Genomic DNA, 19,085 nt, shown 5'->3' on the forward strand with positions numbered 1-19,085 from the left:
GACAAGATGGACACTGTCACAAAGGAGCTCAAATAGAGTCAATTGAATTCAGTTTCTCATTGTAATGAATGAATTCATTAGAAATACGTCTAAAGGGTCTATTCACACACTGCAGTTAAACCATGGTTACTACTTCAGTTGTGATGAAATTATGGGAAAAAATTATGCAAATAGCAGTAAAAACTCATTTACGGCACAATGGACGAACACACTTGGAGCATCTAAATTTCGTTTTTGCAGCTACTGGCTGACACTGGACTGAGGGATGGGGCAATACCATGGATAACATACAAGTAAACCAACTTTATTAGTCCACAAATAATACCCAATCATAAGATAACTCATTTTCTCACCAAGTAGGCCCTTATGCACAAATGCTCCCGGATAGCATTGTCATCCTCTGCTGGCAGAGCACTGTCCATCCCCTGCTCCTCCCATTGAGAGTAAATCTCGGCTATTGAATCCTGTGAAATTTTACCAAATACCGCTTTTGCAGCTTCATGCTTCTTGGAAGCTAAAATAAGGTTGGGAGAAAAAAAAAACAAAGTAGCTTTGAAACCGAGACTAATTCAGAAACTAAAAACAATATCTTACCAAACCGACAGTGTAGTTGACACCTAAAAATTATTTTGAGTAGAAATTTTATTTTGCACGCAAAGAATGGTTTTCCTATTCAGAAAAAAAGTAGTAACTCTTCTACACCATATACTGTATTTTTTGTAGTGAAGGACTCCCTTATTAGATTTATCCGGGCCATGTGTAAAAACCAAGTCAAGCGGGTCATATCCATTTGGATGTCAGACAAAACTCAATTCAATGGGACCAGTCGACCATCCAATGCGTGTCAGATGTTTGGCTTGCATTAGCTCGACAGGTGCCAAGAGATAAAAAGGAAAATTAAAGATGCCTTCTCACTTATTCTCAAGGGAAATAAGCAGTCTTTCCAAATGCAAGGTCTTATTTTCATCTCTCCATTGAAAACACTGATGCAGAATAAGCATAAATATGTAATTAGTATAAGCTGCTGAGCCCAGTGATTGGCTGCAGTGGTCTGTGTACTGTAGTTACAAGGTCACTGCCGCAGCTTGTGAATTATTACCAGGAATAGAAGCATTGCTAGAGAACGGGAGGGCGAGTATTGCTGTACTTGTTATTTTCCACATCTGCAAGCCTGTGGGCTGAAGAAAGTGGAAAGGGAGAAACTTATATGAGTCATCCCCAAAACTTAGAAACCAGCATCAACATGCTGTACAGATGGCCCTACGGCTGTCACTGTAAAGCTTCCTGCATCAGTCTTTTATACCAGAAACCAAGAGAAAAGGAATACAAACCAATGTTATTATGAGCACGCGCTCATTGCTTCTGCAGGGAGATGCATTTGACACAAGGTGAAAGTAACATACATTTTTGTAACAGCTGGAAGCAATATCACACAATTTGTAAAAAAAAAGTACCGTAAGCTTACCCAGAAATGTCCGCATGATGGCATTGCTTTGTTTTAGAGCTTCAGCCCTTTGGGCAGGATCGAACACCAGCCAGTCAATCACATCAATTTTTTCTCTGTCCTCCTATTTACAAAAGGGTTGACTTAGGCATTTTGAACATAGACAAATAATATACAGTGGGTACGGAAAGTATTCAGGCCCTTTAAATTTTTCACTCTTTGTTTCATTGCAGCCATTTGGTAAATTTAAGAAGTCATTTTTTTTCTCATTAATGCACACTTTGCACCCCATCTTGACTGAAAAAAAACAGAAATGTAGACATTTTTGCAACTTTATTAAACAAGAAAAACTGAAATATCACATGGTCATAAGTATTCACACCCTTTGCTCAGTATTGATTAGAAGCACCCTTTGAGCTAGTACAGCCATGAGTCTTCAGGCAACAAGTTTTTCACACCTGGATTTGGGGATCCTCTGCCATTGTTCCTTGCAGATCCTCTCCAGTTTCGTCAGGTTGGATGGTGAACGTTGGTGGACAGCCATTTTCAGGTCTCTCCAGAGATGCTCAATTGGGTTTAGGTCAGGGCTCTGGCTTGGCCAGTCAAGAATGGTCACAGAGTTGCTCTGAAACCATTCCTTTGTTATTTTAGCTGTGTGCTTAGGGTCATTGTCTTGTTGGAAGGTGAACCTTCAGCCAAGTCTGAGGTCCTGAGCACTCTGGAAGAAGCTTCCATCCAGGATATTTCTGTACTTGGCTACATTCATGTTTCCTTCAATGACAACCATTCGTCATGTCCCTGCAGCTGAAAAGCACCCCCATAGCATGATGCTGCCACCACCATGTTTCACTGTTGGGATTGTATTGGGCAGGTGATAAGCAGTGCCTGGTTTTCTCCACACATACCACTTAGAATTAATCACAAAAAAGGTCTATTTTTGTCTCATCAGACCAGAGAATCTTATTTCTCATAGTCTGGGAGTCCTTCATGTATTTTTTTTTAGATTTTTAGAAAACTCTATGCGGGCTTTTATATGTCTTGCACTGAGGAGAGGCTTCCATTGGGCCACTCAGCCATAAAGGACCAACTGGTTGAGGGCTGCAGTGATAGTTGCCTTTGTGGAACTTTCTCCCATCTCCCTACTGCATCTCAGGAGCTTAGCCACAATGATCTTGGGGGTGGTTCTTTACCTCTCTCACCAAGGATCTTCTCCCACAACTGCTCAGTTTGGCTGGACGGCCGGGTTTTGGAAGACTTCTGGTGGTCCCAATAGTCTTCAATTTAAGGATTATGGAGGCCACTGTGCTCTTAGGAACCTTGAGTACTGCAGAAATTTTGTTGTAACCTTGGCCAGATCTGCGCCTTACCACAATTCTGTCTCTGAGCTCCTTGGACAGTTCCTTTGACCTCATGATTCTCATTTGGTCTGACATGCACTGTGAGCTGTGAGGTCTTATATAGACAGGTGTTTGCCATTACAAATCAAGTCCTATCAGTTTAATTAAACACAGCTGGACTCCAATGAAGCAGGAGAACCATCTCAAGAAGGATCACAAGGAAATGGACAGCATGTGACTTACATATGAGTGTCTGAGCAAAGGGTCTGAATGCTTATGACAATGTGATATTTCAGGTTTGTTTTTTTAAAATTAAATATGCAAAAATATCTACATTTGTTTTTGTTTTCAGTCAAGATGGGGTGCAGAGTGTACATTAATGTGAAAAAAAAAAAATAGAATTAGACCTACCGGTAATTCGGTTTCTAGGAGCCTTCCACGACAGCATATGAGGTTGTCTCCATACCCTAGCACCGGTTACCTTTAGGTTCTCAGAAAATTATCCAAGAATGTCGGGAGGGAATTAGTGCTGTCGTGGAAGGCTCCTAGTAACCGAATTACCAGTAGGTCTAATTCTATTTTCTCTAGTTGCCTTCCACGACAGCATAGGAGGAATGCCAACCAATTCTGCACTGTGGGGGGGGGGGGGAGAGAGGGTGGGGCAGAATATGACCGCGCAGGCGCCTGGACAACTGAATAACGCCGAGGAGGTGGCGCCCTTCTCGCAGAGTGACGGCAGGGAGGTGTTTCGATGAGGGGGAAAGACCTGCCTCCCTGTTAATTTCACAGGTATGAGGGACCAAATTCAAAAGTGATTATTTCTGAAGTGCAACGAACAATAACTAAAAGAGCCACCTTGTCAGAATGCAGCATTAGTGCTGCACAAGATGGCTCTTTTAGTTACAAACGCCTGGGGGGGTGACAGGTTCCCTTTAACTAATAAACGTATCTCCTCAATTAGCGAGGGATGTTCGGCTCTGACCACCTTGTCCGTACAGGATTGGCATAACGTTTTCTCACATTTTAAGGGTAGCTTCTCGTTACAGATGCCGCATTTGCGTCTATAGGAAGTTTTATGGGTAGACTTGTCTCCCTGAAAAATAGAGGGAGATAAGAATAAGAAGGAGATCCTAAAGACCCATAACCTTAGATGAGACCTATCCCTGCCATACTTACTGGGGCTTAAGGAGTGCTGGGCTCTGCAGGTGCAGGGCAGGACGTACTCTCCATGCTGGGATCAGTCTTACCTGAGAGACGTCTTCTGGCAGCTTTATATAGAAAATAAATGCTGCCCCAGCGATGGCAATCTGCCTTCCCCTCCGCAGTCCCAAGCAGGCGTGCAGCGTGCTTTGCACACAGTTTGGCGCTCCCAGGCATCTCGGAATTGTGAGCGTTCCCAGCAGGAACGCGAGACCCGGAAGTCATGTGCCGCAGAACGACACAACTTTTGGGTCACCGAACAGCACGCACAGGAGGGGGGAGACGCCGGAGAGCTCAGGGAGGCCTCCAGGAATGGGATCACTGGTCCGCTTTACCCCTGCAAGGGGACACAGGTGGACCAGGAGAGCGATCCCAGAATCCAGAGGAGACTGGAGAAGAAAGGAGGAGGAAGCCCGGGGCCCGACCACCACTGCCCGGCAACATAAAAATATAACAGGTACTACTGCCGAAGCCGGCCATGCAGCGTACCAGGAACCTCTCCATGCCCCATGGGGGACAGGAAAGACACTGGTTAATGGGAGGTGGGAGGGGTTTTTAACCTCATGTGCTTCCTGTCCCCCATTAGGGTATGGAGACAACCTCCTATGCTGTCGTGGAAGGCAACTAAAGAAATTAACTTTTTTTAATTTACCAAATGGCTGCAATGAAACAAAGTGAAAAATTGAAAGGGGTCTGAATACTTTCCGTACCCTCTGTATATAACAAAAAGGTGGAAACATATCAATATTACTCCTTACGTTTGTTTCCATGTGGTCAATTGCTGGTCTGTATTCCAAAAAGTCTAGTATTACTGTACAATTGGTTTTGAGCAATTGTAGTAATGTCTGAGATTTTAAAAGGGTTATTAGGATTTCGGATGAAAGTTTGCAGTCTGTGTGAAAAGTTGTTAATTCTTAACACACACCGCACACTGTCACTAGTCTCTGGTGTCATGGCCTACACAGAGTGGCCAGAAGTATAAGATTTGCATAGATGCGATCATGTGCCGACTAGATGTGCTCGGCCTTGCCTAATACAAGGAAATTGGAGCGAGGCCACACATGTCTAGTCTGATGTACCAAATCGTATACCTGCGTTCATATCATCGGCCGCTTTCGCCACCAATACAGGAGAATACTGCCAGCGCGGTGCGGATTCTAAAGTCTGTAGTAACCGAGTTTCACCACAAGAACGGACAATCCTTTGATGATATACACATGCATTTGCCTTCATGTCAAGTGTTCAAACAGATAAAGGATTATTCCCCAAAATAAGTTATCCCTTATCCATGGGAGCTTACTGATCACAAGGCATGCATGGCTTCTGCTCCATTAATATAATCTTTGAGACTGACGAGTGTAGTGCTTGGCTAGTCTCATAGACAATGAGGCCACACGTGCACTCCTGCTGTGTCACCCACATTCTTGGAGTACCAAAGCATCGAATCAGAATCACTGTCATCAGTCAGACCCCCAACATTTAATATTTTATTGTCTATTTCATGGCAAAGAGATACCTTGTTGTTATGTCCTTCAACCTCTTCACGACATATGACGTACATTTACATCTTATGTAGTGTCCCTGCCTTTGATGAAAGCTCGCATGCAGAGCCTACATCTTTCCCGGAATATGACAGCTAATTTATCCAGCCATCACGTGCCTTTAACAGTCATTGCACACTCCCAACAGCATGCCCATAACATGATTGCCGGGCACCAATGTATTGTCATGACAGCGAGTGGTTTGGATCCCTGTGCCTGTCATTACGATCCTCCTGTAATTTTTGCTATACATAGGAGTGCTGAAGCCCTGCAATGAACAGCACAGGCGAGCAGATGATCGCAGCTTCAAGTCCCATAAGGGGACTATTATAATACAGCTCAGGGCGCAAAAATTAAGCCTTCACACAGCCCCATATTTAGAAAAATGACAAACGTTATGGGTCTCAGAAAATGGCAACTAAAGCAAACTGGTTTTCACACAAATTTGATTTTTTTTTCTCCTCTTAAGTAAAAAAAAAAATAAAAAAATAAAAAACCTATTCATGTTTGCTCTCTATGTACTCGTACTGACCTAAAGAATCATATTGCCAGGTCAGCATTACCATATAGTGAACATGATAAATTAATGAAACAAAAACAAAGCCCTCATATGGCTATATTGATGGAAAAATTTAAAAGTTATGGCTCTTGGAAGAAAGGTAGAAAAAACGAAAACAAAAAACCGCCCGGGCAATACTAAGGAAATCCTGAAAACATGACATGTTGGTGGGTGTTGAGGACTGGCGTTGGGAAACAATGGTTTAAGTGATAGCTTCTTCAAGATCATAGGAGTAGATTGGCTTATAATTTTACCTCGCTTGTGCCCGCATCCAGTGCCGGTGTAAAGTCATGATGAGCAAATTCACCTCCATCTTTTCTTCGTATGTTTTCGACCACTCTCTTTGTAATTGTTGCAACATCCAAACCTGTAAATAAACAAGTGACACATTTGCCATAAAAGAGAGCAGATTCAAGTTTTCTATACAACCTGTAATTCCCACTTGTCACGAGTTCCCTAGATTTTCTAGGGAAAACATTAAATATTTGTGCAATAACCTGCTTCCTTTGCAAGCTCCAGACACTGATGGCGCTGTTCCGGCTCTGTCACATTTTCCAGAAATGCTGCATATTGACTGATGCCTAGGTCTTGTGGGAGGTGGCTGACATAGAAGGCAATTAAACCAACATGTTTCTCATTCACAAGTTTCTAAAGGGAAAAAAAACGGAAAAAAAAAAAACCCCAAAATGAATAAATCAAAGAGTGAGAGTAAATCTTTAACTAATCAAAATGTGTGAACAAAATAATACTAAAGAAATAGTTCAGGGGTATTTCTTTACAGTACAACGTACAATGCCTGGAAAACAGCAAGTTGTCAAAATGTGCAAAAGGAAAAGATTGCAGCAGCAACGTAATACATACATCTCCTTACTGACCAAATGTGTGGGTGCAATGGCCAAGAAGATGTTGGTAAGTAACGAGATACACTGAAGCAATGCTATTGCCTTTTCAGAATAGGAGGATCAAATGCAAACTTTATCTGGCCTGTTGCCAACTCTTTAGACCATGCTCCTTTAAACAGCGTTCTAAAGTATTATGCAAGTTGGATTTTAGTGTCATAAAGATGTACGGTAATTTTTTGGGGATAGTATAGTGTCTCGGGGGCTTTTTGGTCACTGAAATCAATCAAATGTGATAATTAGTTTGCCATGTGATCCAAATCTAAACTACGTGAGAAGGTTGTTCCAGGTTGTTAAGCAGGCCACATGTTTCAAGCAATATGGGGAAAAAAGATCTCTGCTGCCAAAAAGCTTCAAATAGTGCAATGCCTTGGGCAAGGTATGAAAACACATTAGATCATCAAACTGTGAAAAGATTTGTGGCTAAAGCTGAGCACAGGCGAGTTTCATGCAGATAAAGACATAATAAAGGTTTCTGACAAACAAATTCATCAGCTTGAGAGAGCAGCTGCTAAAATACCATTACAGCTACTGGTGCCTCTGTATTCCCGCGAACCTCATGGTGTAGGACCCTCCAGATACTTGCAGTTGTGCATAAACCTACTATTCGGCCACCTGAAAGCAGTGCTTACGAGCAGAAACTGTTCCAGAGCGCCCAGACATACATGAAGACTAATTTTAAAACAGTCTTGTTTATGGATGACTGACTTGTAATCTTGAATGGTCCAGATGGATGGAAAAGTGAATGGTTGGTGGATGGTCAACATGTCCCAACAAAACTGCAAAGTCAGCAAGGAGAGGGCAAAGTCACGTTTTGGGCCAAAATCATGGGGAAAGAGCTAGTCGGCTCCTTTAGAGTCCATGAAGGTGTGAAAATGACCTCTGAAAAGTATATGGAGTTTCTGGCTAACTACTTCCTTCCATGGTACAAAAAGAAGAATTAATAATCTTTATTTTTTTTTATATAGCACTAACATTCCGCAGCGCTTTACAGGTTGCACACATTATCATCACTGTCCCCAATGGGGCTCACAATCTAAATTCCCTATCAGTATGTCTTTGGAATGTGGGAGGAAACCGGAGTGCCCGGAGGAAACCCACGCAAACACGGAGAGAACATACAAACTCTTTGCAGATGTTGTCCTTGGTGGGGTTTGAACCCAGGACTCCAGCGCTGCAAGGCTGCCGTGCTATCCACTGCGCCACCGTGCCGCCCCAATTATGCCATCTGTAGCAAAATTCTCATCATACACGACACCATCGCATGCTGAAAAGAATAACTGAGTCACTGGCCGATTTGGGCATTAAAGGAGAGAAACTCATGGTGTGGCCACCATTCTCTCCTGACCTCAACCCCATTGAGAACCTTTGGAGTATCCTCAAGCTAAAAATCTATGATGGTGGGAGACTGACAGCTGACACCCTGCAGTATTGGACTCGGACGGTTTTGCGACCAATTGGGGCTGATTAACCCCTTATACACTGCAGTCAATCGCTACAACTTATTTAAGTTGTTGCAAGTGGGGTCACAACAGACCCTCTTAGTAACCATCGGACCCAAGCGATGAGAATCGCGGGTCCCGATGGTTACCATGGTACCCAGAGGTCATGTGATGACTCCAGGGTACGGTGGCCTGTGAGATCCAGCTATAAGCGGAGTCCCCCAAGCTGTGTCAGTGAGACACTCTTATGTACTGCAGAACACCAGTACTGCAGTGTATGAGACCAATGACCAAACTGAAAATCATACAAGTCCCACGGTGGGACTAAATGTAAAAGTGGAAAAAAAAAATGTATGTGAAGAAAAAACAAACAAACAAAAAAAAAGTTCACACAAATCATGAAAAACAGGATTTTTAATTGCTTACCGTAAAATCTGTTTCTCGGAGCCTCCATTGGGGGACACAGGAACCATGGGGTGTATGCTGCTGAAACTAGGAGGCTGACACTATGCACAAAAAAAAGTGAGTTCCTCCTCTGCAGTGTACACCCCACCAACTGGCATTATACTCTTCAGTTAGTGAGAAAGCAGTAGGAGAAAAACAGTAAGGTTGAAAAATAACCTCAAACGTGAAAACTGTAAACATGAGAACAGTCATAGAACACAGAACAGCGAAAACTAACATGGGAGGGAGCTGTGTCCCCCAATGGAGGCTCCGAGAAACAGATTTTACGGTAAGCAACCAAAAATCCTGTTTTCTCTATCGCCTCTCATTGGGGGACACAGGAACCATGGGACATCCCAAAGCAGTCCCTGGGGTGGGAAACAGACTTCCATCAGGTCAGAGGACTCACCACTGCCGCCTGCAGGATCTTTCTGCCTAGGCTGGCGTCCGCCGAAGCATAGGTATGGATCCTGTAAAATTTGGCGAACGTGTGGATGGAAGACCAGGTTGCCGCTTTGCAAAGCTATAGGGCGGAAGCCCTGTGGTGTACCGCCCAGGAAGCGCCGACTGCCCGGGTAGAGTGAGCCTTTATCCCAGAAGGGGGCACTCTGTTCTTGACCCGGTAAGCCTCCAGAATAGCCGTTCTGATCCAACAAGCAATAGTCGCCCTGGAAGCCGGCAGGCCTCTACGCGTGCCATCAGGAATGACAAAAAAGAGAATCCGTCTTCCGGAAGGCAGCCGTTCTAGTCAGGTAGATCCTCACTGCCCTGACGAGGTCCAGCTTGTTCAACGATCGCTCCAGAGGATGAGTCGGAGCTGGACAAAAGGAAGGTAGAACAATGTCCTCATTGAGGTGGAAACCACCTTAGGAAGGAAGAAAGGCGGAGGCCTGAGGACCACCTTGTCCTGGTGGATGACCAAGAAAAGAGGTCGGCAAGAAAGGGCCGCCAACTCGGAGACACGGCGGATAGAAGTGATGGCCACAAGAAAGGCCACCTTGCAAGATAGAAGTGACAGGGAAACCTCCCTGAGAGGCTCAAAGGGGGCACCCCTCAGAACGTCCAGCACAAGATTTAAATCCCATGAATCCACCGGGGCCCTGTACGGAGGGACAGCGTGGCTACTCCTTGAAGAAAGGTCTTAACCTGTGGCCGAGAAGATAACGTCTTCTGAAAAAGGATGGAGAGCGCAGAAACCTGGCCCTTTAGGGAACTAAGAGCAAGGCCCGAATCCAGTCCTGCCTGCAGGAAAGCCAAAATGGAAGGCAGGGAAAAGGACATGGGTAAAACGTTGTTGGACTCGCACCAACGGAAGTAAGACTTCCAGGTACGATGATAGATCCTGGAAGATGAAGGCTTCCTAGCCTGGATCATAGTGTGAATCACCCGGTCTGAAAGGCCGGACGCTCTTAGAACTGCGGTATCAACAGCCACGCCGTTAAACTGAGCGACCAAGAATTCTGGTAGCAGATCGGACCCTGAGACAGCAGATTGGGTCTGTCTGGAAGGCACCAGGGGGCATCCGCGAGAAGGTTGACGATCTCCGCAAACCAAGATATCCTGGGCCAATCCGGGGCGATGAGAATGACCGGCACCCCTTCCGCCTTGATCTTTTTCAACAGCTTGGGAAGCAATGGAAGGTGTTTGAATAGATAGGGGAGCGCAAACTGCGACCAAGGAATGGCCAGAGCGTTGACGCCCACTGCAAGAGGGTCGCGCGATCTGGAGACGAACCGAGGAACCTTCCCTATTCATTCGGGATGCCGTGAGGTCCACATCCGGAGTCCCCCATCGAAGGCAAATCTGATGGAAGACCTCCTGATGTAAGGACCATTCCCCTGCCGCGAGGCCCTCGCGGCTGAGGAAGTCGGCGGCCCAATTGTCCATGCCGGGGATATGCATCGCGGATATCACCGCAACCGTTGCCTCTGCCCAGAGGAGGATCTTGGATACCTCGGCAAGGGCCAAGGAACTCGAAGTCCCCCCCTGATGGTTGACATGAGCCACAGACGTGGCGTTGTCCGTCTGGATTCGGATTGGAAGGATCCTGAGAATCCTTTCCCAGTGATGAAGGGACAGAAAAATGGCCCGAATCTCAAAGACATTGATCGGCAGAGTTGACTCCTGCGCCGACCAACGACCCTGAACAGTCAGGTGGCGAAACACCGCACCCCAGCCGAGCAGGCTGACGTTCGTCGTCACTACTTGCCAGTGAACTGGAAGGAAGGACCTGCCCTGGGAGATGAGAGGTGACGTCAGCCACAAGTTGAGAGACCGTTTGACCTGGAGAGAGAGTCGGATCGGACGATCCAGGGAGAAGACAGACCTGTCCCACTGAGACAGAATGGCTTTCTGAAGAGGTCGCGAATGAAATTGGGCGAAGGCAATCGCTTCCAATGTTGCTACCATCCTCCCCAGAACCTTCATGGCCGATCGGAAGGAGGGAGGCCGAGGACCCTGGAGCAAGTGCATGTCCCGACGAAGGATGGATCTCTTGTCTTCAGGAAGGAAGACTTTGGTCTGACGAGTGTCAAAGAGCATGCCCAGAAAGACGATGCGCTGAGAGAATAAGGCAGGACTTCTTCCGGTTGACCAGCCACCCAAAGCGGGCTAGGGTATCGAGAACGATGGACAGACTTTCGTGAGCCTGAGAAAAGGACTGAGCCTTGATGAGGATGTCGTCGAGGTATGGAAACAGAACCAGGCCTCTGACCCTCAAGATGGCCATCAGCGCCGCCATGATCTTTGTGAAAACCCTGGGAGCGGTCGCAAGACCGAACGGCAGGGCGACGAACTGAAAGTGTTCCTGGAGAACCGCAAAGCGCAGGAATCGGTGATGTCCCGGGAATATCGGAACATGGAGGTAGGCGTCCTGAATATCTATGGAACACAGAAATTCCTGAGCCTCCATGGAAGCAATTACTGAACGAAGGGATTCCATCCTGAAGTGATTCAGACGAACTCTCCTGTTCAGCAATTTGAGATCCAGAATGGGCCGAACCTTGCCATCTTTTTTCGGCACCACAAAAAGGTTTGAATAGAAACCTGTGAACCGTTCTTTTTCTGGGACGGGAACGATCACCCCGGCTTTGAGGAGAGAAGCGATGGCTGCAAAGAAACCCGGAATTAGAGCGGGGTCTCTTGGAGGTCGGGATTCGAATAATCGATCCCGAAGTCGTGAAACAAACTTTATTTTGTATCCCGAGGATACAACTTCCTTGACCCATGCGTCCTCTACTGAGGAGATCCAGACGTCCCTGAAGAAGAGGAGACGGCTGCCCAGCCTGGGTAGAGGACTGGGGTCTTGTCGCGAGTCATGCGGCGGTGGATCTTCCGGTCCTGGAAGATCTACCCTGGGAGTAGCAGGGACGCCAGGAAGGAGTGGGACTAAAGGATACCGACTTCTTCTCTTGACGTGCCTGTGGCCTCTGTTGCTGTTGGTAAAAGGAGTTGGACGCCGCAAAGCGACGAAAAGGATGAAAGGACCGAAATTGCAGTCTAGGAAAAGGGCGACGAGGTTTGGACTGGGGAAGAAGAGAACTTGTGCCCCCGGTGGCGTCCTTAATGATTTGGTCTAGCTTAGACCCAAAAAGTTGTGAACCCTGAAAAGGCACGCTGGTAAGGGACTTTTTAGAAGACAAATCCGCCTGCCAGGCCTTGAGCAAAACGGTCCGACGTGTGGCAACAGCATTGCTTGGACCCCTGAGCCGCACAAGATGCGGCGTCCAGGGAGGCGGAGATCAGGTATTCACTCACATGAGAAATCTGGTCGGCAAGCTCCGCCAGCTGTCCGGGTGGAGCCCCGTCCAGGATGCCCCGACGGAGCTGTTTGGCCCATTTGGATATGGATTTTGAAACCCAAGTGGAAGCAAAGGCCGGGCATAGAGTAGCTGCAGCCGCTTCAAAGGCTGATTTCGCAAAGGATTCTATAACCCTATCGTTAAATCCTTTAGAGATGCTCTGCCGGACAGTGGGAGGACCGTGTGGGTGGATAGCCTAGAAACTAGAGGATCCACCGAGGGAGAGACAGTCCAATTTGCGGTAAGATCTGGAGGAAAAGGATATAAAACACCAAGGGGCTTTCCCCTCTCAAAATGTCTGGTCGGGTTCGCGCTTTCTCTGGTCATGATCTCCTTGAATTCAGGATGCGGAGCGAAAAACTTGGAAAGTGGTTTAGACCGTCTAAACGAAACCGCCTGATCTGTGGGTTCCGTAGAGGAATCCTTGATGCCACAGGTCTGATTTATTGCTCCAATGAGGTTCTGAACCATATCCCTCATGCTAGCGATTTGGTTAGAATCCAGCTCCGAAATATCCTCCGAAGCCGTGTCAGAGAATGCCTTGCCTGACTCAGGAGGAGGAGGACCGGGAGGAAGCCGCCCGCAGAGAAGGACCGTGTGGCGAGATGGAGCGGGAAGAGGACTCAGACTGGCGTTCCTGTCTGGACCTTTTGCAGCTTATAATGGAGGGCTCGGACAGAGGCTCCTGCAACCCGCTGGCTACTGCGGGGGTCTGCAGAGGCAATCGATCCAGCACGGACACTAGAGTTTGAGACACCCGAGTTAGATCGGCCACCGATTGTGACAGAGGAAGCCCAGCCTGGGGTGGGGGTATCACTCTCGGGCGGACCGGCCGGGGGATCCTGGGTGGTGCGAACATTCGGGTTGCTGTAGGCCTGACAGTGTGGAGAGGACTGACCTGACGGAAGTTTGCAGTTACAAGACGAACATGCAAAGTACTTGACTAAGGCAGAAGAGGAAGAAAGAGGACTACGAGACCGGCCTCCCTTAGAGATAGACATTTTGACGGGTCCCTGAAGAAAATGCCAGAGGGTTAGGGGACAGGGGGCAGAGGGGAGTGTCAGTCTGCAGTGCAGAGCTACTCACGGCAGATGAAAACGGAATCCATGTGGAGGAAGTTGTCCGTGCGGGTGGACCTCCGGGAAGTATTTCGACAGGGAGGCGATATGAGATCCTGCCGCAATTCAAGAGGAACCGCAGGAAAAACGCCAGACTGCGCGCTCTGCAAGGTGGTGGAGCGGCGATGTGTGGCGCCAGCGAAGTGGGGAGGGCGGAGTATGCTGAGCGCCCAGGAGCACCAAGATGCCGCTGGTGGGCAGAGAATGCGGGGAGAGGGTTGTCGGGCGGGAGAAAAGCCCACCCAAGCAAACCGGAAGTGGCGGAGTCGCGGCGCCGGAAGTAGGCCCCGGCCGAAGCCGGGACCTAAATTAGAGGCCGATGCCGCCGGAGAAGAGAAACCACGACGCCAGAGCAGTGCGCCGCAGGGACTAAGCACCATGGCAGTCTGCCAAGGCCGCCGCGTTATAAGAGAAGACTTTGCGGCCGCCGAGCAGTGCGGCTGCAGGGAGAGCACTGCGGCCACCGAAGAAGCGTCCCTAGCCGGCCTTCACGGTAGAGAAAAAAACGGCGCAGCTAGGAGGGAGCATGATGCGATTCTGCCCGTGTGGCTGCCCCTGGGATCCCTAATAAAAATAAAGGTAAAAATCGTGCAGCCGCTTTCCCCACTGCCTTTCCAAAGGGACCTCTTCTCCCCCACACTGCGAGTGATCTGGGAATGGGAGGGGAAAATACTCACCTAAACATCCCACGCAGTTACTAACCTGAGGGGAATGTTCAGGGAGCTGTGATGGATGTCCTCGTCTCCTCCAACCGACAGGCTCTGGTGGGCGAGTGGGTGGGGGACGGAGCTAGGACCGAACTTCTAAGCACGCTTGTGTGCTAGGATCATGGTCCTGCTGAGGGATCTATGAGGATATGGGGTGGAAGTACACAACGTATTCATAGTCCACATAGTGAGACTACAGGTGTGACTGTTCACCCTGTAACCTAAAAGAAAAACGACGCACATTGAGGTAGATAGGGGTTTAATAAAAGACCCGTGTCCACCTCCTACAGACACTAAGCTAAACTGAAGAGTATAAGGCCAGTCGGTGAGGTGTACACTGCAGAGGAGGAGCTAACTTTTTTGTGCATAGTGTCAGCCTCCTAGTGGCAGCAGCATACACCCCATGGTTCCTGTGTCCCCCAATGAGAGGCAATAGAGAAAGCTGTTTCGCCACTGAAAACACAGCTATAGTGATAAAACAAAACAAAAATAAGTACACTTACAGTAATTGGTATCTCCAGGTTTGCTCTATAAAACTGGCATGTTATTTATTCTGTATGGTGAAAGCCATAAAAAAAATATAAGCACACAAAAAATGTCGCTTTTCCATACTAGTGACTCACAAAAAAGTGACTAAAAAGCAATCAAAAAGTCATATGTATAAAAAATTATAGTATAAATGAAAAAGCTAAACTGTCCCGCAAAAAAACAAGCCCATTCAGCAAGAAAATGTAAAGTTACAGCTCTCAGAAGATGACTATGCATAAAGAAATTTATTTTTAAAAAATGTGTAATTTACTGTTACTTATTTATTCTGTACAAATAGCAAAGCAGAAAAAAATATATAAATCTGGTATCGCTGTCATTGTACCAACCCGATGAACAAATGAGTCTTATCACCTTTAACGCAATGGCGCAAAAAAAAAAAAACAAACAAAAAAAACTGAATTGCTGTTTTTTGCTCATTCTGTGTTTGCAAAATCTGAATACAAAGTGATAAAAAAATATTATGTACCCCAAAATGGTTCTAAAAAAATCTGCAACTTGTCCCACAAAAAATAAGCCTGATCGCAAAAATAAAAATTCTTGCACTGCTATTTGTTTATTCTACCTCCCAAAAATCGGAATAAAGCTTGGCTCACATTTATCCTGCGCTCTCCGCTAAGCGCTTATGTTGCGGTTTCCGTGCAAATTCCCCAAAACCGCGTTTCAGAAAAAAACCCTGACGGAACCCTCACTTATGAGGCAGATGGAGTTACTTTGGACTGGTCTCTGTTCCGGCAGTGTCCAATCATTTTCAGCAACCACAGATCTGTGCATGCCTATAAAGATGGACACCACTGGAGCAGATGCCAAATGGAGTGTCTCCATCTACCTCATGGTGGGTGATTACCTTGGGGGCTTCATCTGAATCACATTTTTGTGGGATATACACGACGTGTGGCCTAAGGCCGGGGGCACACTTGCGAGTGTGATGCAAGAAACTCGCGCGAGTATTTCTATGTAGCCGCACACTCCGGTCCCGAGTATTGATGCGAGAGAATCGCGCAAGTTTCTTGCATCACACTCGCAAGTGTGACCCCGGCCTAACAGTAATTTCTGACAACACATGTGGCAGCAACATGTTTGGAAGAAATAGTGCAATAAATTGTGAGTTCTAGTTTCACCTATTAACCCCTGTGTACCTCACAAATTTGCAGTGAATACAAAAATTTTAATTTTCCCAGTAAAATATCATATTTTCACGTCTCAATGTTATAAAAATCTGTGAGGCACCGATGGGTTCAAAATACTCACTAGATGAATTCCTTGAGGGGTCTATTTTCCAAAATGAGGTCACTTGTGGGGGGGTTTCTTCTGTTTTTCACAGATCAGGGGCTCTTCAAATGTGACATGGCATCCACAATCTATCCCAGGCAAACAGTGCTTTCCTTTCCTAGCTCTGCCATATGCCAAAGCAGAAGTGTTTGACCACATATGAGGTATCCTTGCGTTCGGGACAAATTGTGCAACAAGTTGTGGGGTCTGTGTTTTTTTTTACAAATTTGGGGCTAAAACATTTTCGTGAAAAAAAATGTTCAATACGACAATATAAAGTTTTCAAATTCTGTGTATCACCTGTGGGTTTAATATGCTCACTATACCCCTGGATTATGTTGTGCATAATTTGGAACAGAACATTTTAATTTTTTGGAAAAAAAATACTTCTCATTGGGAGGTTTGTCCAACAAAATGTGATTATACAGTTGATTTGAACATTATATTGATTCATTTGTATCGATCATTTAGGAAAATCAGAGAAAAATAGCATTTGCATAATTTGGAACACTGTGTAAAGTACCGACTGTCTGCTTTCTCCAGTAAAGGATGTCCACTTCTACCTTAGTCCAAAACTTGGAGTCATCTCCTGGAAGGATGTCTATTTTCAAGATTGGACCTTCACTGCCTTGGGCTTAGGCCACTATGTACACACATTAGATACACATAATTAATGCCCACCGTACACATACACTAACGTCAGCTAAGCCCGCTGACAGAAAAGATGATTTTGGCCTACAGTCAAATATGTATGGGAGCTCGGACAATTAATTATTGGTGAAAATACTGGTCCAGAGTGTCCAATTTTGGACTGGTGATCAAATGGTCTCTTGTAAAAAAGTAGTTGCCAGACATGTCGTTGAGAACACAGTAGCACTTGGTCAAACAAGTGCTCCTGTATATGGGAGATCTGGATGAAACATCATTTTGCCAACAGCTATCGAATGTGTGAGGCTTCCTGTAGATCAGTTACGGTTTACTGTGGCAGTAAACGTGTCATTTGATCGGCAAATGCAGAAAGGAGAACATACGCTTCCTGTTTTCACTATGCACTTTGTCAAACTGTTCTTTAGGACAAACTATACAAGAAAGATTTTTGCTTGTTAATATCACATGTCCACCTTAAACTTCACAGAATTATCTTAGATAATATTTACTGTATTCAACTAATGCAAAAATACATCCAAGTTAGTAAAACGAGAACATACATATTCCATATACCAACAACATATTTGTAGGTAGACATATGCAAATAAGCAAAAACACTTATAGAGGACCTTTCACTAAGTAAAAAATGACCTGTTGTTGCTTTTATTTTATTCCGAAGTATTCAGTTGTAGTTTGTTTAAATGGCTATTGCCTCAGACATTTTTTTTATTCAGTGCTAATTTTTATTGTCTTTACCAAGAGGGCAGCTCACAGCGGCCTAAATACACGTCCCCTGAGAATCCTGTCCATGCCCCCTTGTAAAGAGCATAAAAATCAATACTAAATAAAGGCCCAAAAAGAAAAACTCAGGAGAGCAGCAGGGAATAAATAAAACGAAAGACACCTTTCACTTGGTAAAAGGTCTTTTTTTTTTAAATTACTAAGAAAATAATTAGTACCTGTATGTAAGTCTTTAGCACCTCCACTGAAATTTCCTCCTAAAAATAAGTTGGCAAATACATTAAACAAATTGTATTACAAAAAAAAAAAAAAAAAAGTAATCTAACGGGATTGGTAATACACGAACGCACCTCAACTGACAGTTTCCCTATTCAATTCTGACCAAAGTAGAAATATGTATTACAATGCAAACATGACATAACATTGAGAATAATTACTAAAAAGTACACTTAAAAGTTCAGAATGTGTGCAAGAAAAGGAAAACTACAATAATGCCATTCTTTTTAGAAGGTACTAGAGTGTTTGAAAATGAAAACAAGGATTAAGAGATGATAAGCAGTAAAACAATCACATTTAAAAGGGACCTTTCACAAGTTTGAGGAAGTTCAACTGGTCACATCTTAGAACAGTGGCAGCAGGGCTGAATAAAATGTATTTTTATTTCCTCATCTCCGGTGTGGAGATGTTAGCTTGTGAAGCTTATATGCCAATTTATTCTAAGATCAAGGGGGAATGCCCCCCTAAAATGTTGCACAGGTGTGCAGGACACTCACTTCTCCTTCCACCTCCAAAATGAGGGGTCTCAGCAGGTCCTCATGGATTAAAATAATAGGAATTCAAAGCATGTGAAGGATTTATGTTTTTTTTAGAGAACGGTGAATATGTTGCTCATTCACGTGATTTATGCATTGATTTAATGTAAATGAGGAATTTGAGAATACACTGAATATAATCAGGAGAAAGTGTTTCATGTGTGTTTTTCTTTTAACTGGCTACATAGTTGATTAACAGACAGGAGTCATGCAGAAAACAAAAACCTTCCCCAGAGAATGTCAGACCTGGCTTTCCTCCTTGATCTCTGCACCTCTTGTGTATAGTCCAGCAGAGCTGTGATGTAATTAGAAACACCTCCCATGTATAGTCCAGCAGAGCTGTGATGCAATTAGTAACACCTCCTGTGTATAGTCCAGCAGAGCTGTGATGTAATTAGTAACACCTCCTATGTATAGTCCAGCAGAGCTGTGATGCAATTAGTAACACCTCCTGTGTATAATCCAGCAGAGCTGTGATGTAATTAGTAACACCTCCTGTGTATAGTCCAGCAGAGCTGTGATGTAATTAGTAACACCACCTGTGTATAGTCCAGCAGAGCTGTGATGTAATTAGT

The 19,085-nt window shown here is 45.4% G+C and overlaps 1 protein-coding gene across 1 annotated transcript in view; it reads right to left on the bottom strand.

Moving 5' to 3' along the window:
• NUP107 (nucleoporin 107) overlaps positions 1-19,085 on the bottom strand; it is a 113,381-nt gene that overhangs the window by 5,080 nt on the left and 89,216 nt on the right. Inside the window, exons 20-24 of the mRNA XM_069764639.1 lie at positions 17,917-17,955; positions 6,579-6,729; positions 6,336-6,448; positions 1,466-1,568; positions 354-514 (exon numbers count right to left, since the gene is read on the bottom strand). Of these exons, the coding sequence (XP_069620740.1) occupies positions 354-514; positions 1,466-1,568; positions 6,336-6,448; positions 6,579-6,729; positions 17,917-17,955 (567 nt within the window). The remainder of the gene's footprint in view (positions 1-353; positions 515-1,465; positions 1,569-6,335; positions 6,449-6,578; positions 6,730-17,916; positions 17,956-19,085) is intronic.

This window comes from Ranitomeya imitator, chromosome 4 (genome assembly GCF_032444005.1).
Source record: "Ranitomeya imitator isolate aRanImi1 chromosome 4, aRanImi1.pri, whole genome shotgun sequence".
NCBI classification, from domain to species: Eukaryota; Metazoa; Chordata; class Amphibia; order Anura; family Dendrobatidae; genus Ranitomeya; species Ranitomeya imitator.